We start from the raw sequence: 18,663 nt of genomic DNA, 5'->3' as shown, positions 1-18,663 counted from the left end.
AGCACATGGTACCATCTGTTCGTTGCCCCAAAGATAAGGTAAGTTCAAAAAGGTACATAGCATTGTTTTATTGATTCTCTATACGATAGGTAGACGAGGAGTGTGCAAAACGGCCAAGACCAGATCCAGATGTGAAATACGCGAGCAGCCCACGACCCAAAAAACTTGGAGGGGTGAGAGAATGCCTCGCAGAAGTCAGAAACTATCAGAAGACAGCAAACCGGGCCGTGAACAAGTTCGAATTCGATCCACATGAAAGATAAAAATAGCAGCGCGACGAGGAGCGATCCAAGAATAGCCGTGACGCGCCCTGCAGCGTCATAGAGATGTCATAGCCGGGCACAAGCGTATATAAGCAATGGTGCGTCCAATCTTCCTTTGTTTCGGCAATGTCAACCACGGAACAAGTAACACCTACCGCCGCTACGGTACATCCTTCTGCAATCAGCTCGAATGCACGCCCCGACACAACGCAGAAAAGCGATTCTAACCCATCCCAGAATGTTGGAAGTGAAAAACATGACGAATATCCTGAGCAGAAACATGCGGGGAAAGTTGGCTATGGTCCGCAGTATCATTCGGGACCAGTGAGTACGCTAGTACTCGTATCTAGAATTCTTCGTTGATTAGTTGAAACAGACTTTCACCGACAAAGTAACTGGATTGAAGGAAGTCGTCAAAGGAAAGATTACCGGCAATCAAGGCCTCGTGCGCCAAGGTCAGGAGCGACAGACCGGAGAATTGATGCGCAAAAAGAAACAGGCAGATGTGAGTTATTTCCGTCTTTACGGTTTGACTGACACTTTAACGAACGTTTCAGATGGATGAAGACCCCTTTGCAAAGCAAGAAACAGATCATAAAGTCGCGCAAGACGAACAGCCTTCAGAGGACAGTCGTGGCACAAAGAAAAGTTGAGTTAGAACCTTTGTAGACTTCAGCGTTGTCCTTCTCGAATAGATCGTGCCGCTTTCAATTTTCAGAATCTTCTAATCGCCGTACAGTTGAAATGAGAGCAAGTTATTCGGCAGTAAAGGTTGCGGAAAGGAGTCAGGCGACTTGCCAGCAAACATGGGCGTGATCGACATTTCAATGGGCCGGGCCGCCTTTAACTTTGACTACCACGTCCAGGCATTGCACAATGCATTTTAAAAGTTTTCCCCATCGCTTGTAGCAAAATATGTAAGCTCTTTATCTTCGAACTGCTTCGATTCCTACCTACCTTTTCGGCCAGGTGCAACCGACCGCCAATCATGATTGCATGTTTGCCTAGAGGAAAATAACTTCGGAAACAAGTGAAGACTGCGATCAGGACTAGAGTGTTGCCAATGTGATTTCGAATTTGCAGACGATCCATGAACGAGTCAACCGAGGACCGCGGCGGTCCGTGAATATTCTACTGCAGCCCATTTTTAGCTGAGAGCAACACGGGGACCGCAAGTATTCTCCGAAAGATTTTATTTCGGAGTAAGTCGTTGGGTACACATCAATTCGAACATTCTTGGCCTTACCAAGATTATGGCGTTCATCGTCATGGAGAGTGGATTTCGGACTGATCCCCTTAAGGTCAGCAGGATCCTTGGCTATAAATTGTCGCTAATTCTTCGAGGATTCGCAGCCCATTTTCTCACCATGTTATCTCTTTCGATCCTTACCGCCTTCGTCTGTCTGACACCCTTCGTTATTGCTGCTCCTTCCGAGCTTCAAAAGCGTGTCGACACCACGACCTACTGTGGTACGTAGGGAACAATATCGTAGATGGTTTGATGTTCACAATCTTCCAGGTCAATATGACAGCGTCGATACCGGCACATATACTCTTTACCTCGACCAGTGGGGGAAGGACAACGCCGATTCTGGTTCAGACTGCGCTTCGGTCACGTCTACCAGTGGTACCAATATCGCATGGACCACGACGTGGACATGGAGCGGGGGCTCTGGTGTGAAGAGTTTCACTAACATCAACGTCAACGACGGTCTCGACGTTAAGCTCAGTGCTATTAGCAGTATCAAGGTAGGTCGTCTCCACTTCATCCAAAAATGACATATGCAGACTCGAATGTAATTTCTAGAGTTCGTGGACCTGGACCCAAACTACCAGCGGGACCGTTGTGGCCGACATTGCGTATGATATGTTCACCTCGTCCACTTCTGGGGGCTCGAATGAGTATGAGATCATGGTCTGGCTCGATAATATCAATGCCGGGGCTATCTCTTACACCTATGGCTCTGACGGTTCGGCTACACCCATTGTTAGCAGTGTTACTATTGCAGGATACACATGGTTGGTTATTTCTTCGGTGAATTTGAAGTATTTCCCTGATTTGTATGATAGGGACTTGTATTATGGCTCTAATGGTTCCAACTATGTCTACTCCTTCTTGACTGCGGATGGGAGCGCCATCAAGAGCTTCAGCGCTGACCTGATGGACTTCTTCGATGTGAGCATTCTCTTTTCGCGTTATGAACTAGTTTTGTACTCACGCCATCATAGTACCTCACCTCGAACGAGGGATTGAGCACTTCACAATACTTGACCACGGTTCAGGGTGGAACTGAGGCCACCTCAGGTTCTGCCACTCTCACTTCGTGAGTATCGTGCTTAATCCGAACGATTTTCGACTAATTGCCCTTTCCAGCTCCGTTTTCAGCATTGTGATCGCTTAAATGACTAGCATATTAGTCTAATCATAGTATAACTGGCTGTTGTGCTCGCATAGCCTTTAACATTTGGAATCGCTAGGAAGTTAGCCCTCGGAAAATCCTGTCCGGGCCCCATTGCTAAGCCAACTAAGTCTGAAACGCTGAATACATAAAGCAGTGGATTGCATAACGACCCTGATATCATCAACTAAGGAGGCCGCCACCCTGGTCAGCGGCCAGGATCCAATCCTGTTTGTCATGACGCTTGTCTACTAGCTGCATATGAGCCATGTTGTCCTGATTCGGTGTCAGCAACTGTCCCACAATCAACAAACGACGAGAATGAGTCAAAGATAACCAACGCCTTCAATAGTATGTAGAGAGCATTCAAATCCGCAGTGGGGTCCATAGATGATCGGTTTTGTAGGACTCAGAAGTTGGAGGTCGGAACGAACTGGGAAGCTGGGCCCAGCGTATACATAAGTACGCTCGTCGGATCTGTACTTCAAAATAATTTTCTTGGTCCGCAAGGAGTCTCATTGTTGAAACGTTGAACGTTGAAGTCCAAAAGTATGCGCACTCGGGTACTCTCGAGTGGCGCCACCAGGCGGTCGTTTTTTTACGAACATCATCAAACGATGCCAGATTCGGCCATCACAGAACTTCGAGTTCCGCTCATCGCTTTCGCCTTCCGATCAAACTACTGCCGCCACCAACGTGATCTCTCGATGCAAATCCCGCAAAGTTAACTGCATTTGTTCCATGAGCGGTCCGTGGTGACTACTATGGAGGCCTCGACCACGTACCGCCGCGTTCTACACATGTGCTACTGCTTCCAAGAGCAATACGGGGACTCGAGATGTTCCGATGACAATATGTCGGAATAATTGTCGCGTAGACGTTCAATCAAGCTGTTTTGGCCGGAATGTATCTATCCCGTTTTCTCCGTGGACGGCAATTTCTGGATTTCTAGCCTTGAAGCTCGGCTTGCTGATAGTGGAGGTATTTTATTGAGGATTGTACAACTGTCGACCATGATCTCTCTGTCGACTATCTCTACTGTGCTCTGCTTTATCGGCCTCATTTTCGCTGCTCCGTATGAGCTGCAAAAGCGACTTGATACCTCGATACATTGTGGTGAGTAATGATCGTTGTCGCCAGACAGGATTTGTGTTTACAACCCTATAGGCCAATACGACAGTGTTAATGCCGGCATGTACACTCTATACCTCAACCAGTGGGGCGAGAATGCCGCTACGTCCGGCCAGTCATGCGCTGCAGTTACCTCCACGAGCGGTGACAACGTTTCATGGACTACGAGCTGGACTTGGAGCGGTAGTGGTGGCGATGGCGTGAAGAGTTACACGAACATTGATGCTAATAACGGTCTCAACGTCAAACTCGGTTCCATCAGCAGTATAAAGGCCAGAATGCCATCCAAGTGACAAGTCGATAAGATGCTGATGTGTAGACGGTTTACTAGAGTTCGTGGATCTGGAGTCAAACTATTAGTGGAACCATCATAGCCAACGTTGCTTACGATCTATTCACTTCCTCCTCGGCTGGCGGCTCAAATGAATACGAGATCATGATTTGGCTTGACAATATTAACGCCAAACCTATCTCATACAATTATGATGTCAGCGGTGCCGCTATAGCCATCGTCAAAGATTTGTTTATTGCTGGGTATAAATGGTTTGTGGTCTGTTATGACATCGCGATCCGTGTTCTGACGTCCTAGTTTGTAGGGATTTGTATTATGGCAGCAACGGTTCTAACTTTGTCTACTCCTTCTTGACTTCGGACCAGAGTGCCGTTAAGGGCTTCAATGGCGACCTGATGGACTTCTTTAATGTCTGTTTCTTTTTTTTTCGGAGTTGGCTTTGTGCTCACACGCCTTCATAGTACCTTACTTCCAAGCAGGGACTGAGCGCTTCTCAATACCTCATCACGGCTCAGGGTGGCACCGAGGCGACGCAAGGGTCCGCTACCCTCAAATCGTGAGACTTTCACTCTCCTGCCGACCTTAAAACTCACATTCTTGTCATCTAGTTCTACTTTCAGTCTTGTGATCAGTTGAATAATTCCTAGTGACATTGAATACGTTTCTTCTACCCAAGCGTTTTGGCAATTTCATGCCAAGAAATTGAATTCATCATTCAACATCATAATGATAGGCGCGCGGCCTACGCAGATAGCGTGGCGGGCCGGAGTTGTGCTAGCAAGGTCGTTGACTCTTACCATCTGGTGTCATGTATCGCTGAGTCCTTGCTCTTTGATGATGTTCTTCCGACGTATTCTCCCAAAATTTATTCAGGGTTTTCAGTCTCATGGGATCGATACCGCTGCACATGCCCTATCCTCGAGGTATCCCAAGTATCTTGCGGGCCGCTGCAAGCGATCAACGGACCTCGTCAATAGTCCGAAGATTGGTACCGACTAGCTTCTACAGATTTGGTTCTTCTTGAACATGTATATATTCCTCAGGCTCTTTACTTCTGGGCGAACCGCCAACTATGCATTTTTCCTCAGGCTCGCTTCCCTCTGTGGTCGCTCTTACGGTTTTCCTGGCGCGAGCATCGGTTTATGCTCACCCACATTCTTTCGCTATTTGGGCCGCCGATTCTGCCATAGCGCGAGGACAAGGAAATGGACTTGATTCTAATGGAGAACCTACTGATTCATACGAACACGGAGAGCTGCAGTGGGGACTGCGTCTGTTATATGAAACGACTGGGAACGAATCGTATTTCAATTACATTGTCCAAGGGGCTAGTCAAATCGTCGATAGTAAAGGTGATATCGAAGGTGGCTATTCGTGAGTGATTGATTTTTCAATGATGTGCACATACTCACGTAGAATTTTAGCATTGTCGCTTACTCTCAGGATCCTATAAGGTCGGTGACATTCAAAACCTGTCACTGTAAGCTGACTGCCGTACTATTTCAGAACGGGACCGACATTTGCATATCTGTTGCGCTAACTACAGTTGCATGCATCATTCCTACAGCTAATATTTGCCCACGTTCGTATAGGTACGAACGAACAGGCCAGTCAAAATGGAAAATTGCTATGGATACCTATCATCAGCAGCTCATGGGGCAACCTCGAACCGCCGAAGGCCAGTTCTGGCACAAGTTGATATACTACAATCAAGGTACACTCACTTGTGAATTGTGAAAGGAAAGATATCAATGAGATTACAGGCTGGCTTGATGGAATTTACATGGGTGAAGTATTCTACACTGTATATACGAACACATTCCAACCGACCAACGCCACAGCTTACGGTACGACCAATAATTGTCGAGTCCAATGTCTCTAGAGCTAACGATTCGTTGGTAGCTGACATTGCAAAACAGTTCGATCTGATGTTCCAAAACACCATACAAAAGAAAGGAGTTGCGAACTACACTGGTCTTATGTACCATGGATATGACTACTCCCACACCGCCTCGTGGGCCTCCGAGGATCGAGGGCATTCACCCGAAGTCTGGATTCGGGCGTTAGGGTGGTACATGATGGCACTCGTTGATATCCTCGAAATTTATCCCGAAGACAATTCCATTTTTCTGGATCACTTGAATACACTCGTCCCCCGAGTACGCGATGCGGCTGACCCGGACTCTGGTGTGTGGTGGTTGGTCATGACCCAGCCAGGCAGGGCCGGGAATTACTTTGAAAGCAGCGGATCAGCCATGTTTGTCTATGCAATGCTGAAGGCGGTGAGACTTGGATATGTGGTAGATAATAATGGAAGTATCGTGAAGGCCGCTACCAAGGCGTACCAGTATATGATTGACAACTGGGTCGTTGATAACAGGGATGGAACGATGGATTGGTTGAATACAGTCTTGGTGGGCCTTCGCTCTGTGAATATGCGTATACCCAAACCTGATACTTACATGCCGTACTGTAGGTTGGAAGCTTGGACGGAAATGGAACATTTGAAGTAAGGTCATATCCTCTTCTCGATTTGAGTCGCTGACCATCCCTGTTTCCAGTATTATACCAGCATCGAGGTTGATACCAATGATCTCAAAGGTCTGGCTGCATTCTTGTTAGCTAGTCTCGAGTACGAAACATTATAGAGGTGCCAGTCTGTAGCTACCACTCACTGCAGCAATAAAGGAAGCTTCCACATTCTTACGTTCAAGAATCCGACGCTATGGCAGTCCAACCTGTCCTAGCGACAGATTAAGTACTCGAGAACATGATCCAGACTCTAGTTACATGAAATGTACATCATTCCCAGCGTCCTCTATCAATCACCTCCACACTCCTCGAAACAAGCCCCGGGCCAAAAAATAGTCATATAAATGAGGAACAGAAATTAAAGATAAAGAAAGAAAATACGAGTGATGATGCAACAAAGAGTGGGGCAAGGGAAATATAGGTACTTAGGTAGGGTATCCTGGTATTTGAACGCGAGCTGCAAACCGAAAACTGAAACAACATAAAAACAGACAAAATCGGTGAATATTAGGATCGTGAAGAAGTCATTAGATTCATCGCAGGGGTATGGATGCCATTGCCATCGCTATAGCCGGTGTCCAGGGACTGCCCAGAACAGCAACGTCAACGCGGTAACAAATGCGGCAACGAGTATGGAAACCCATATTGCACGCCCTAGCAGCAGCTTCTTGACGTACGCTTCCCGTATTGTCAGCGTGCGAAAGGGTGTCGTTTCGGATTGCCCGAAGAAAACGAGGATGGGATCCAGCTCATACTGATGGGAAATGAGGAAAAGAACTGCGAATGTGAATGGTATGAATAGCTAGGAAAAGCATGTCAATGAACTTAACAGGCCAGAATAGGCTATAGACTTACGAAGAAGCGTTTCGACTTGGGCTTCACGTCCAAGAATATCAGCGAAAACGCCACGGCGAGACCGATCCATAGAATTATGAGCCCAAGGATTAATCGTACCAACGATGAAACCGGCGTTAGGTTCCCAAACGCCTTTGACCGCAGGAATCGAGGAAAGGCATCCTGCTCCATCGCACGAAAACAGTACTCTTTCTGGGAATGGAACATGTCGGGTATTTGTGCCATGAGATTGTGCTCTGTCTGAGACTGAGGCCCGTGGGTTGAACTCAAGGGGAAAGAGTGGATTCGGAGTGAAGGTGGCAGATAGATTTCATGATTCTCCGTGGCATTCACTGTATTCGCTGCAGGCGACAGGTAACGAAAGTATATGCGCTCTGCAGAGGCGATGAGGTCGAGGCGAGTGATGGCAGCAGAACGGGGGATGACGGTAGGCGCACGCGAGGCGCGTTTCATATTGAACAAGGTAGGTGTTCGGCCAGAAAGAGAGAATGGAGTCGTTGAGCGGGCAAAGTCATTAGGGGAGGTAGAATTTATGCGAGTTCGGTCGGAGAGCATGGGCGTGGGGCGAGGTGATGCTGAACGAGCACCGGACTTTTCATCGAGGTTGGCTAATTCCTGCTTGTCCTGATCTGTTATCATGTCGCCAGTGCTCGTCGTACTGCGCTTCGTCCCTACGCCATCTGGGTTCATCCCGACAACGGTACCGTAAATGGACCCACGTCTCCGTGCATAATCCCAGTACTGAGGCCAGTCTTCCTTGATCGTTCGACCTGACTTGCGAACATCCTTGAAGTATGCTCGGCACAGGTTTTCATGCTGCTGCACGTCGAGCCAAAAGTCCAGGATATCTTCTGAGCCCTCACGCTGGAGAAAGAGACTGCACCAAATTAGTTACGGCAGCGGTGAAAAAAACAAGACTACACACTAGAACATGAACAGATCGACTGGAGGCCATGTTCTCCTGGACAGGACCTCGGTGAACGACGGCAGCCTATTCTTGCGACTAGCGGCCCAGTCATCCTGCTGTCGCTGCTCATCCATCTGCGAAGATATTCCAGAGCGAAAGGGCGTGTGCAAATAATGTGGACAGTTCAACGAACGTCAGTCACGTCAGTAACGTTGGGAACGACTGCTGACGTAACCCTACCACATCCGTACCACCATGTCCTTCAGCAAGGCGTTTACCCCCGCCTTGCGGGAAATACGAATCTTATGTTGCCAGACGGGACCTGCGTCTGCGGGAACGAGGTATATTGTATCTTTTTTCTTCAAAGCTGCGGCTTTCACCTTCTTCACAGGCAGTTTATCACCTCCAAATACCCTTTAATAAAGCAACACAATCCAGATCTTCCCGTGTTGATTCGAGAGGCTAACGGCACTCCTGCTAGGGTGTTCGCGAGGTTTGGTGTGTCTATGTCGTGTATATTTACAGCAAATGCTGATGACCAAGTAGAACGGGGCCGGGAAGTGCATGTCGACCTTGATAATCTTTCGGCGACAGATGTAGAATCCAAAGTTGCTCAGCTCTTGAGCTCATAACAAAATTGATGCTGCTTTTCGCGCACAAATGTCTTCGCTTGTTGTAAAATGTGAACTCAAGTCCAGTTCTGCCTTAGTCAATACCGCCGTCATTGAGGGCGCAACGAGACACATATGTCAATATGATCTTTCGGTACTTTGGCGACAAATTGCGGCACCTTCAAGTGGACATAGCTGGACGCTCTTTATTCCTCCGTTATGCTCTCGCGCGGTTACTCACGTCACTTTAAATAAGTCCAGGTCTGTCTTCAAGCTTGCCACGCTGTATGTAGCAGTCTTGTGATACCATTGATTCTGCTCATCACGAGTCAGCATGCTAAGAACCGCAAACATGTCAAAATCGAGATGGTACATTCTGCCACCCTCCGCTACCATATGGACGAAAGAACGAAAGAATTGCCGGGGCTTTCAAAGCTGATGAATGATTGAAACATTAATTACAGAGGTGCCGTTCATACAAAGTCCTACACCCGCAATTCGGCCTCGTACCTGGACTTTTGTATGGAGTCTGAGTAATTAACATGTTCCCTCGAGCCGACTAGCCTGGAGTGCCTGCAGGAAACGTTGATGGTGTTCTTGCCGAGCCTATCATAACTAAATAGGTGGCGAATTCTCATGTGTTCACCCTGATAATGGACAGGTCGAAGGTCCTAGCCTTGCAGGAGCCTCCCTTGTATATCATCAAGGTCTTCTTGGAGAAGCTACTCCGCATTTTGGTGCCCAACTACTGCGAAGAATTGATCTTGTAATTCACCCTTATATCCTTCTCTTCTGGAAATCAATGGGGCAATCAGAGAATGGCCTTCAGCCTGACGACATTCTACCAATTCTAATGCTATGTCACACCGCTGCTCGGCGCCTATGTAGCAGACTCCTACTGGGGCCGGTATATGATAATCTGTGTCGCTGCAGCAGTCGCTCTCTTTGGTCATGTAACCCTCATCATTTCAGTCGCACCTGGTGTCATCGAAAATAGCAATGGTGCTATGGCAGCCTTCATTATCGGCATGATTATTATGGGTTTAAGTGGGATTGTTTCCTTGTGTGAATATCCATGTTAGTTACTGCAGGACAGGCCTGTTTAAGGCGAACATATCCCCACCGATATGGCGTACTAACGACGTTCTATAAATTTCAATCCGCTGTCGTTGATCATACCCATCCCTATCTTTGATTTTGTCGTAAGTAGAATACATTGAAATGTTCGTGTTCCTGCTGTTGACAAGACATAGATATATCCTCAATCCGCTGATCGGAATTTCACTGCTCTCACAGGCCATGAAGGATAACTTCAAGTAAGAGAGATGACTCGGTCAAGGCACCGGCTCCCGGGTCGGGGCACGCCAACGCCCAAGTGCAATTTCTATTTCTGTTCACAGTAAGGACAAGCTTCGAAGCCTCGATGATGAGACTGAGATTAAGATCCAGATTGTAAACACGGCCACAGTGCGCGTGTGCCAGGATAACGCGTATACGCATCAGCTTCGGGATATATGATATGTTCCACGGAAGTTGCTCGGCGCGAGGTTTCAGCGCATAATTAAAAACATTGTCGATGAGAGGAAACTTCACCATTGAACAATGCTCAAACTCAGTGCTATTCTCCTTGCTCTTGGATCCTCGGCCCTCGCTGGATACGTCCAAGAAGCCTCTGGAGACGCGTCTTTCACCCACTATTCGGGCTGCTCGTCGCCTGGTGCGTAGTGGTCCTTGTTGTTGATGGTGCTCTTCGTTGACTACTTTGGTGCACAGCTTGTGGAATGACTGCGACTGGCTACTCTGCTGCGATGAACCAGCTCGCATTCGGATCCTCGTCGGGCTTGGGCGCTGGGGACGCGTGCGGTAGATGTTTCGCGATTACAGGTTCGTTTCTACAGTTATTTCCGCAATGTGGTTGTTGGTCTGATTAAGGACGGCTTGTCTAGGGACAGAAGACCCATACAGCACATCATACAGCGGACCTTTCTACTCGATTATCGTCAAGGTGAGCATTTGGAAGAACAAAATTTCTTTGGCCTCTAACACGAAAACCATGACAGGTAACCGATCTTTGCCCTGTCTCCGGAAACGAGGAGTGGTGTGGACAGACGCAGTCGGATTTGACAAACGAGTGGGGCATGCCATTCCAGTGAGTTTTTCTCGTCAAAGATCATCAAGCTTCGCTCAACCATTCGCCCTCGCAGCTTTGACATTTGCGAAGATACTGGAGGATCGGCCGCGTTCTTCCCCTCGGGCCATGGTGCATTGACTGGAACATTCGAAGAGGTCGACTGCTCGGAATGGACCGGTTCTGACGGCAGTTCATTATGGATCGGAGCTTGCTTGGATGGTGAGTGTGCAACTTTCTGGCCCACGGTCGACGGTTGCGGCAACCAGGGTACTGCTCCGTGAGGAGGGTGTGGAACAGCTGCTGCTTGAAAGTTATGAATTATTTACCTTCATGTCCCGGTGATATGCTTTAAATAATCCATTTTTCTGAAAACACCGAATATGCTCCTTGCAGTCATTTACAACGCTGCACCACCCTTAGATTACTGTTGATCGCGGATCGACTCTTTTGACTGTGTAAGATCATTTTCTGTGTGATCAAGAAGGTTCACGAGTAATTGATAACGACAGCTGATCTCCAAGGCCATGCCTAAACTTAGAGCTTCAGCAAGAAAACGGGAGGTGTCGAACGTACTGAGGGTATGAACGGCGCGAGGGCCAATAAGGCCGATTTGAGGGACAAGACTTCTGAAGGTATGGTCGAGCGCAACTCGACAGTATTATAGGCATCGGCATATGATATGATACAATAAAAGCCGTCCACGCCGCCTGAAGAAGTGTGCCTGTTGGGATTTTGCTGGAAAGTTCTAGAAAGGGCAATCCGGCATCATGCCGAGAGTTGATGAGTAAGCTCGAGAGAAAGGGAAAGTTGTAGTAAATTCTAGATACAAGCCTGGAGAGTATAAATACGAGCTCTGTAGGAGCTGCAGAATAAGAAGTTCATACCTTCTGGCCTTACCAGCCTGGAGTCTACCCTGCGCATCACCGAGGATTTCCAACAGTGCCAACCTCTCCTGGCCTGTTTTTGCTTCCATTGCATACGGTGTGTACCATCGATCATGTTACTGGCTATGCGGTGTAGAACAGCTCAATACACATTGAGATGACCAAGGCAGAGGGGAGTAATCTTGAGAGTGAAGTACTCAGATGTCGATATGTTTGCGAGATGAACAGTGGTAATAGAGTTTGGAGAATTTGACTGGTGCAAATTTCTCAGTAAAATGACATGACATTTCATTCATACTCCTCTTTGTCACTCATCTTCCCTCTGTCTGCTTTTATCTTGAGTGTCAGCTCAATTCTATATATGCCAATGGCATGGCAATCTGGTGTTACTCTAAAAAGCGGCTGGGGAATGCTGCTCTTGGGTGTCAGTGTCCTATCAGAGGTTTATTTGTTGGTAATTGCTGCGCATATCGGGTCTTATCAATAGTGCAATCACAAGGTGTTTTTCATTGTGTATGGGAATATCATACACATTTTACTCTTGTATCTCATTATGTATGTTATTCAGCCTGTTCAGTATCTTCACAGCAAACTTACTGGTGTTAAGATGTGCATATATGGTTTTGTTGTTTGGGCATGGATTCAATTCTTAGAATTGCAATAATGTGGTGTATTGTTTCAATAATGTCATGAGTGTGTTGTATCTTCTCAAAGACATGGCTGATAAGATTCCAGCTGATAGTTCTGGATGCATGAGTGTGATAACAATGGGTCACTTCTGCACTGATGGATTTTTGTCAGAATAAATGATGTAGTAGAGGTCCCAGTGGACTTGGAGCACCTCGGGTGGTTCTTCATGGGCATGGGTTCACCATCTTTCGGTACAGGCTTTGTTGTCATGCATTGATTATCGCTGGAGTCTTCTTGGTGGGTTTCTGTCAGACGCCATACACAATTAGGTTTCAGTCCCTAGTGATCCAAGCGGGATGACGTGCATATCCACCGTCGCGGAGACTGACAATCACACCATCGCAATCGAGGAATCCCGTGACAGTGAAGGTTTGTGGGTCTATCATTACATTCTGAAAGTTGAAGTCAGGAGGTGATAGGACAAATGGACGCCCGTCCAAAGAATCACGCGTCACGTACGCGAATATAGCAACTACATCATCATGCAGAAGAGTTAATATCACGTGCCACAGTGGCTCTCTCCTGCGCCTGATTATCCAGCTTCCTCTGCTCCACTCGATGAATTCGCGACTTGGATCACCCACTCTACCTGAAGAGGTGTACCAACTACTTTTAGCCCTAGGTCTCCCTCCTACAATAACTCTCGAGCAATTTACGCGATTATATCGTGGTCCAGTGGCGGATATTTTGGTCTTTCTCAGTAAAAGCGTGCTGGGGAAGAGAGATGTAATGAAAGCTCGTGGTGACATTCATGGGTTAACGGTTTACTTCGCTTATGAGCCATGTGACTGATGTCGACCATATAGAATAAAGACAACTGGAAAGGCGAACTTGAACCCTCATAGAATCAAGGCTTTTGGCTCTGAAGATAGATCCCGCTTTAGACTTACTGGAGCCAATAAAAGCTACGATTTGTGCCAGAAGGAGCTAGATGAACTGTTGGCGGCGGTGGAAGAAACTCGTGAGCATTCCTCAATATTCAGTTGGTATTTGCTTCGACGGTGTTGCAGAGCAGAAGATCAAGATCATGAGAAGTCAACTTCACAACAACCGAAATGCCGCGTTCTTTCTCACTGTCCTGGAGAAGAAGGAATCAATGAGGAGAAAGAGGATCGCAGAGATAACGGCTCTTTTGAGAAGATTGAAGTCAGTTCCCTTGATCAACATTGTGATAACCCTCATACTGACTTTTATGTAGAGAAGTACTTGAACAACGTCAGTTCTCTCAGGTCTGTTCATGTTTTTTTATCCGCCAGTTTTCTGTCGTTCTAATGTTTTCCTAGCTGTCCGTCCCTCCTGTGCCACCGGAAGTACACGTAAATCAAACACCAACACGCCGAATGACCCATTCCAGAGATGCAATTACGGTGTGTATCTCTACTAGGCTGATCTGTAGCCATATCAAGTTATTTTTTCTAGAACATTGAAGCATATTACGTTGCCCTTTCTCGCGTTGCGCTGTCGGTGGGATTCAGGAAGAATGAAGATTACCTACCGCGACTGAAGATCGTAATGCAAAGGCATCTCTCTTCTCGAGATGCACAGATAGATGCTACCATGTATGTTTCATTTCTGTGTCCATCGCAAACAATGCCGACCTGTTTTCATTAGTGCCAATGTCGTGCAATGGGCACGGAAGTGTTCACATGAGAAAGCCAAATATCGCACTATATTGCAGAATATTGACGTGGTCAGTGACGTGGATTTGGACCGAATGGAGTCCTACGTTGTAAGCAACAAGTCCTTAGTCTGATGAAGCGACTGCCGAAGTTCGAACATTTAGCAAAACTGTGAAGGTATGCTGCAGGGATTATGCCAGCATTCGTCTTCTTTGCTCTTCGCTGTCAATCCTCACATAAAATACGTATGTCCTGTTTTCTGAGGCTGGATAGCTGACTTATCCTTCCGTATAGATGGACGCTTTCCAAAATTCCGCAATACATGTCTTAAGGGAGTCCCTAGGCGATAAAGCTTACCCGAAAGGATATCTAGACGATCAACGACGTTCGTTGGTAGAACAAGTTCCGAGTGATTCTGTCACAGATAGAGACAAGTCACTTGCGCAAAACGCAAAGCAGATTTTAAAAGCGAGTCAGGCGGTGGTGAGATCCCACTTTCTTGTTTTTTGGCTTCTGCATCTACATCTATTTCAGAATGTACCGAAACTTCTTCAAGATTTGGAGAGTCTAATACTGTCAAGTATGATATAATAGAAGTCCGCCGTCCAGACCACTGATCGTTTATCATAGTTGACAAACGGAAGCGTATATCGGCACTCATCCGAAGTCTTCCTGAGTCGACAGAGAGTCATGAGGAACAACTTTGTAGGTCACTCATGTTGATCAACTGGCGGCTGCCTTACGTTATCCTCCAGCTCAACATAGAACGGACAGTCAGAAGATCGAAGATGGCGCAGCTAAATTTCTGCAGAGAAAATTGGACAAAGCAAGCATGGGCGCCGGGCTAGTCAAGGACATCGAAGCCCTTCTAGACGAAGCGAAATTCATTATTGGTCAGAGCACGTAATGGTAAATAATATTATCACTATCCACCACCCACGTATACATACTAGTCTTAACAGAATCCTTTCCCTCTCAACACACAGGGTCCATACGGCCCGCTATATTCCGATATGTTAGGTTCTTTCATCACGAGAAGGTTCGTTTACGAAGATTCGTACTCATATGATATGGCGCCTGACGACAAGAAGTATTTTAGTGCGTATATAAAGAGCAGATTGTTGATCATCGCTGTCTGTGTACACCATGAGGGTTTTTTCACCGTGGGCTCTGTCTGCCATTGGAGTAGGTAATTGCGCAAGAGCTTTGGCTTTTGAGCTGCCAGCTCAAGCAGTGGTCAGTACGCCAGATGTTTACCTTTCGCCTCACCGCATTGACCGCGTCTCCATGTAGTACGTGGACCTGCTCTCTTACACTGCGCTAGGTGCCAATAGTTCATTTCGCGAATCATCGTTCAACAATACAACCCTCTTCAACCCCACCTTAACAGCACCACCATTCTTCCAAGTCTTTCACGAGGGATTCTTGGATATTTTGGGGTCATCTCCGAGTATTCGCGAGGTTGCTTCGAATGCCTCGTTTGCTTTTGCCCACGAAGCACCTGTATATTTTCCGGAGATGGACGAAATGTTTTTTGCCAGTAATGACGGTGGAAGTCTGGGAATGAGCGATCTTGATCATAACAATGTATACGGAAAGATCAGCCTTGCGGCTGCAGAGGCTGAGCTTGAGGCAAATCCCGACGGCGCCGTCAACGTCCCAGTAACGGAGGTGGGCCTTCGTTTTGACGATGGCAGAGCAGATGATTGATGAGAGTCAACAGCTTGCTCTATCGGAGGAGATTCAGATGACTAATGGAGGAACAGGATTGTATAATGACTCGCTTCTTCTTATCACGTCGGGGCGTGGCGCACGGCCACCATCTATTGCGCTTGTTAACCCACGGGAGCCACACAACGTCACTGTCCTACTTGATAACTTCTTCGGCAGACAATTCAACTCGCTGAATGATATTAAGGTCCATCCTTCTAGTGGGAAGATTTTTCTCACTGATGTCACGTAGGTTTTTCTGTCTGTTGAAAACTTGCACCTCTGACACCTTTTAGATACGGATACTTGTTCGGGTTCCGCCCTGCGCCCATGATGCCAAACCAAGTCTATCGTTTTGACCCGGATACAGGGAGTGTCAGAGTAGTTGCCGATGGGTTTGTTAGATGTAACGGAATAGCTTTTACGGGCGATGGACGGACTGCTTACGTGTAAGAACTATCTCTTTTGTGCGGTGTGATTCGTCTTGCTGACTTGTGGTCCTGCAGTACTGATACCGGATCTAGCGGCGGCAATCTTTTGGGTTTTAACCAAACTCTTCCCTCTACGATGTACGCATCTGTTTGTCGTTCCAAAATTAACGCTGAAAGTATCATTGTGCAGCTATGCCTATGATGTAGATGACAATACCCAGACATTCAAGAACAGACGTGTATTTGCCTATGTCGATGCTGGCGTTCCGGATGGCATTCAAGTCGATGCAATGGGCAACGTATATACCGGCTGTGGAGACGGGGTGCAAGTGAGTATTTCATCTCATCTTAATCGAAGCGACATTTGGCAAACGACGGCACCCATAGGTATTCAATGAAGAAGGTACCATCTTGGGCAAGTTCTTTTTAGGTAGTACTTCTGCGAACATGGCGTTTGCGGGAGATGGGAGACTCGTCATATTGGCAGAAACCAAGATCTTCTTGGCCCATATCGCGGCTCAGGAAATATCTCTCGGTGGCCCGTCATGATTACTGTGTAGTTCATAAATTACAACGAAACGGGTGAACCTGATGGGAACAGGCGGTTGGCAGGATGCTTGGGGTCTGATGCTTTTTGGATTGGCAGACCTTTATCCTTGCAAATTATATATCAGCAAATCGAGGGGTATGACAGATAGTGCTACTACTAGCACGGCAGCCACGAGTCGTTGCCGTGTACAATGGACAAAATGAAGCGACTTAAAATGTCCCTACTACCAGATGTCGGGGTGCTCAGAGACATGCTCCATTCAGTTGAATCAGGATACTATCGGAATTTGAACTGGGAAGTTCCAATCGTATAAGAGCCATAGGATGGGGCGAATCTGAGTACCGGCAACTCGTACTTGAAAGCCACACCTACGAACTGTGATTATTGATCGTTCGTTTGCACCTTTGTCCAATATCGTGGTTCGTAACCTCGATTTGCGAGCATGGGTAAGGTAACCACCACTGGTGAATGCTCTCACATATCTATATCATTCCGCTGGCCCGCCTTCTGTAGTCCATACAAGGATGGCGGGACATCGCATGTTTAACGTCGACTTGCCTTATAAAGGGACACGCAGTAAAATGCGCCGCTCACCATAACGTCACCCTGAAACTAGGCTCAAGTTGTCGTGTTTGCAAACAAGCAGATACCATGAGGGAGAAGAGGGCTAAGGCGGCTAAGGCGGAAGCAAGGAGGTAGTATGAGTATCTGTTAGCTGAAGTAATCGAATTCTGGCGTGACCTCCTAGTATTGAGATAACAAAACCGCAAATATAACAGTGATTCATCATTTATGAATCGAAACCACGTAATTTGCTATAATGTGGAATATTACGAGGTCTTGTTTCATGGCGGCACAAGAACAGACTACTATCTGAAGGAACAAGAAATTAGCTTAATGAATGATATGTCTCATTATGCACTTGCTTTAACTTTCGCCGTCACCTCTATATGAATCTTTCATCCAGTCACCCTGTTCGATTCCGAGCAGTAGGTCCCTCATGATAACCCATTTCTTCTTGAATACGTACTTGATGAGTTTGTACATGATTTCAGCTGATAGCTCTGGCTGATTGAGTGCGATATGAACCGCCTCAAAGATATGAGAATGGCGAGTGATATCTGCATCTTCGGGATCTATGGTGGCGTAAGCGGAGAGTAGAGATCTCGGTGAGCTTGGAGCGTCGCTGGAGATTCTTCACGTGAAGAAAGATTGTGAACGACTCGGGCTGCCTCAGTATCCTTTACAGCAGGATCCTCCTCCTCCCCGTCGTCGCTGCTGGTTTCGCCCGTATTTGATGCCTTACACCAGTCATGCATGATCGGGTCCCAATCCCGCATAATCCAAGAAGGATACCATGCATATCCTCCTTCTCGAGGACCTACAGAAACATCACCCCTGTCCATAAACCCGGTAACATCAAAGGTATGTAGGTCAACCATGATGTTCTGAGAGTCAAAATCAGGTGGCGATAACACGAAGGGAGGCCCGTCAAAGTGTTTGTCAGGAAGGAAAACATTTTCGATGGCGTATCTTGACTTCTCCTCCCGCCCGCGGATACGATAGTCCGGAGTGCTATCACGCTTCCCACTCCAATCCTTGATTCGTTACGTGTAGGAACACGCAGGACAGCAGGGTGTGGACGCGATAGCATTGTT

General features: G+C 47.1%; 10 protein-coding genes across 10 annotated transcripts; 8 read left to right on the top strand and 2 right to left on the bottom strand.

The window, feature by feature from the left end:
* Positions 1-78: 78 nt before the first annotated feature.
* BT62DRAFT_584833 (uncharacterized protein) lies at positions 79-1,237 on the top strand. The gene is made up of 4 exons (XM_043181516.1): positions 79-587; positions 640-768; positions 821-1,180; positions 1,233-1,237. The coding sequence occupies exons 1-3, from the start codon at positions 390-392 to the stop codon at positions 914-916; spliced, it is 423 nt and encodes a 140-aa protein (XP_043033971.1). The 5' UTR covers positions 79-389; the 3' UTR covers positions 917-1,180; positions 1,233-1,237.
* Positions 1,238-1,630: 393 nt separating this feature from the next.
* Positions 1,631-2,591, top strand: BT62DRAFT_910605 (concanavalin A-like lectin/glucanase; the record flags this gene model as incomplete). The annotated part of the gene is made up of 5 exons (XM_043183803.1): positions 1,631-1,733; positions 1,783-2,012; positions 2,071-2,282; positions 2,334-2,439; positions 2,493-2,591. 5 exons carry the CDS (start codon positions 1,631-1,633, stop codon positions 2,589-2,591), a joined length of 750 nt encoding a protein of 249 aa, XP_043033970.1.
* A 1,084-nt stretch (positions 2,592-3,675) lies between these two features.
* Positions 3,676-4,645, top strand: BT62DRAFT_983129 (concanavalin A-like lectin/glucanase; the record flags this gene model as incomplete). The annotated part of the gene is made up of 5 exons (XM_043189751.1): positions 3,676-3,778; positions 3,830-4,035; positions 4,125-4,336; positions 4,390-4,495; positions 4,547-4,645. The coding sequence occupies 5 exons, from the start codon at positions 3,676-3,678 to the stop codon at positions 4,643-4,645; spliced, it is 726 nt and encodes a 241-aa protein (XP_043033969.1).
* A 512-nt stretch (positions 4,646-5,157) lies between these two features.
* BT62DRAFT_1048282 (Six-hairpin glycosidase) lies at positions 5,158-6,792 on the top strand (the record flags this gene model as incomplete). The annotated part of the gene is made up of 8 exons (XM_043178500.1): positions 5,158-5,459; positions 5,510-5,539; positions 5,592-5,615; positions 5,678-5,799; positions 5,849-5,932; positions 5,988-6,499; positions 6,562-6,594; positions 6,647-6,792. 8 exons carry the CDS (start codon positions 5,158-5,160, stop codon positions 6,731-6,733), a joined length of 1,194 nt encoding a protein of 397 aa, XP_043033968.1. The 3' UTR covers positions 6,734-6,792.
* Positions 6,788-8,627, bottom strand: BT62DRAFT_975868 (regulator of G protein signaling superfamily). Its single transcript, XM_043189209.1, has 3 exons — positions 8,398-8,627; positions 7,473-8,349; positions 6,788-7,419 (listed from the first exon to the last, which is right to left on the bottom strand). The coding sequence occupies exons 1-3, from the start codon at positions 8,511-8,513 to the stop codon at positions 7,183-7,185; spliced, it is 1,230 nt and encodes a 409-aa protein (XP_043033967.1). The 5' UTR covers positions 8,514-8,627; the 3' UTR covers positions 6,788-7,182.
* A 7-nt stretch (positions 8,628-8,634) lies between these two features.
* On the top strand, positions 8,635-9,011 carry BT62DRAFT_983127 (NADH dehydrogenase, alpha subcomplex, subunit 2; the record flags this gene model as incomplete). The annotated part of the gene is made up of 3 exons (XM_043189750.1): positions 8,635-8,720; positions 8,771-8,877; positions 8,926-9,011. The coding sequence occupies 3 exons, from the start codon at positions 8,635-8,637 to the stop codon at positions 9,009-9,011; spliced, it is 279 nt and encodes a 92-aa protein (XP_043033966.1).
* Positions 9,012-10,693: 1,682 nt separating this feature from the next.
* BT62DRAFT_938001 (uncharacterized protein) lies at positions 10,694-11,485 on the top strand. Its single transcript, XM_043187442.1, has 4 exons — positions 10,694-10,874; positions 10,937-10,995; positions 11,051-11,139; positions 11,195-11,485. Exons 1-4 carry the CDS (start codon positions 10,772-10,774, stop codon positions 11,400-11,402), a joined length of 459 nt encoding a protein of 152 aa, XP_043033965.1. The 5' UTR covers positions 10,694-10,771; the 3' UTR covers positions 11,403-11,485.
* A 1,679-nt stretch (positions 11,486-13,164) lies between these two features.
* Positions 13,165-15,309, top strand: BT62DRAFT_584596 (uncharacterized protein). Its single transcript, XM_043181515.1, has 12 exons — positions 13,165-13,450; positions 13,502-13,841; positions 13,894-13,924; positions 13,979-14,062; positions 14,115-14,254; positions 14,307-14,424; positions 14,479-14,559; positions 14,609-14,797; positions 14,849-14,894; positions 14,945-15,019; positions 15,070-15,223; positions 15,277-15,309. Exons 2-11 carry the CDS (start codon positions 13,627-13,629, stop codon positions 15,219-15,221), a joined length of 1,131 nt encoding a protein of 376 aa, XP_043033964.1. The 5' UTR covers positions 13,165-13,450; positions 13,502-13,626; the 3' UTR covers positions 15,222-15,223; positions 15,277-15,309.
* Positions 15,310-15,460: 151 nt separating this feature from the next.
* Positions 15,461-17,004, top strand: BT62DRAFT_924012 (calcium-dependent phosphotriesterase; the record flags this gene model as incomplete). The annotated part of the gene is made up of 7 exons (XM_043184569.1): positions 15,461-15,606; positions 15,649-15,985; positions 16,038-16,273; positions 16,321-16,473; positions 16,531-16,593; positions 16,646-16,784; positions 16,843-17,004. The coding sequence occupies 7 exons, from the start codon at positions 15,461-15,463 to the stop codon at positions 17,002-17,004; spliced, it is 1,236 nt and encodes a 411-aa protein (XP_043033963.1).
* Positions 17,005-17,932: 928 nt separating this feature from the next.
* Positions 17,933-18,447, bottom strand: BT62DRAFT_924011 (uncharacterized protein; the record flags this gene model as incomplete). Its single annotated transcript, XM_043184568.1, has 2 exons — positions 17,933-18,141; positions 18,207-18,447. The coding sequence occupies 2 exons, from the start codon at positions 18,445-18,447 to the stop codon at positions 17,933-17,935; spliced, it is 450 nt and encodes a 149-aa protein (XP_043033962.1).
* Between the last annotated feature and the right edge of the window lie 216 nt (positions 18,448-18,663).

The sequence above is a fragment of the Guyanagaster necrorhizus genome (genome assembly GCF_019112545.1).
Source record: "Guyanagaster necrorhizus MCA 3950 unplaced genomic scaffold BT62scaffold_49, whole genome shotgun sequence".
Lineage (NCBI taxonomy): Eukaryota > Fungi > Basidiomycota > Agaricomycetes > Agaricales > Physalacriaceae > Guyanagaster > Guyanagaster necrorhizus.
The sequence above is the reverse complement of the archived record's forward strand: the minus strand, read 5'-3'. Positions and strand labels throughout refer to the sequence as shown.

Bases quoted from the DNA above. Each gene is read 5' to 3' on its own strand.
- BT62DRAFT_584833 (XM_043181516.1), top strand. From the start codon at position 390: ATGTCAACCACGGAACAAGTAACACCTACCGCCGCTACGGTACATCCT. The intron at 588-639 runs GTGAGTACGCTA...TAGTTGAAACAG, and splicing joins CGCAGTATCATTCGGGACCA to ACTTTCACCGACAAAGTAAC. The intron at 769-820 runs GTGAGTTATTTC...CGAACGTTTCAG, and splicing joins GCAAAAAGAAACAGGCAGAT to ATGGATGAAGACCCCTTTGC.
- BT62DRAFT_975868 (XM_043189209.1), bottom strand. From the start codon at position 8,513: ATGGATGAGCAGCGACAGCAGGATGACTGGGCCGCTAGTCGCAAGAAT. The intron at 8,350-8,397 runs GTGTGTAGTCTT...AATTTGGTGCAG, and splicing joins GTCGATCTGTTCATGTTCTA to TCTCTTTCTCCAGCGTGAGG. The intron at 7,420-7,472 runs GTAAGTCTATAG...TGCTTTTCCTAG, and splicing joins CCAAGTCGAAACGCTTCTTC to CTATTCATACCATTCACATT.
- BT62DRAFT_938001 (XM_043187442.1), top strand. From the start codon at position 10,772: ATGACTGCGACTGGCTACTCTGCTGCGATGAACCAGCTCGCATTCGGA. The intron at 10,875-10,936 runs GTTCGTTTCTAC...CGGCTTGTCTAG, and splicing joins TAGATGTTTCGCGATTACAG to GGACAGAAGACCCATACAGC. The intron at 11,140-11,194 runs GTGAGTTTTTCT...TCGCCCTCGCAG, and splicing joins GAGTGGGGCATGCCATTCCA to CTTTGACATTTGCGAAGATA.
- BT62DRAFT_584596 (XM_043181515.1), top strand. From the start codon at position 13,627: ATGAACTGTTGGCGGCGGTGGAAGAAACTCGTGAGCATTCCTCAATAT. The intron at 14,798-14,848 runs GTGAGATCCCAC...CATCTATTTCAG, and splicing joins TAAAAGCGAGTCAGGCGGTG to AATGTACCGAAACTTCTTCA. The intron at 14,895-14,944 runs GTATGATATAAT...CGTTTATCATAG, and splicing joins GGAGAGTCTAATACTGTCAA to TTGACAAACGGAAGCGTATA.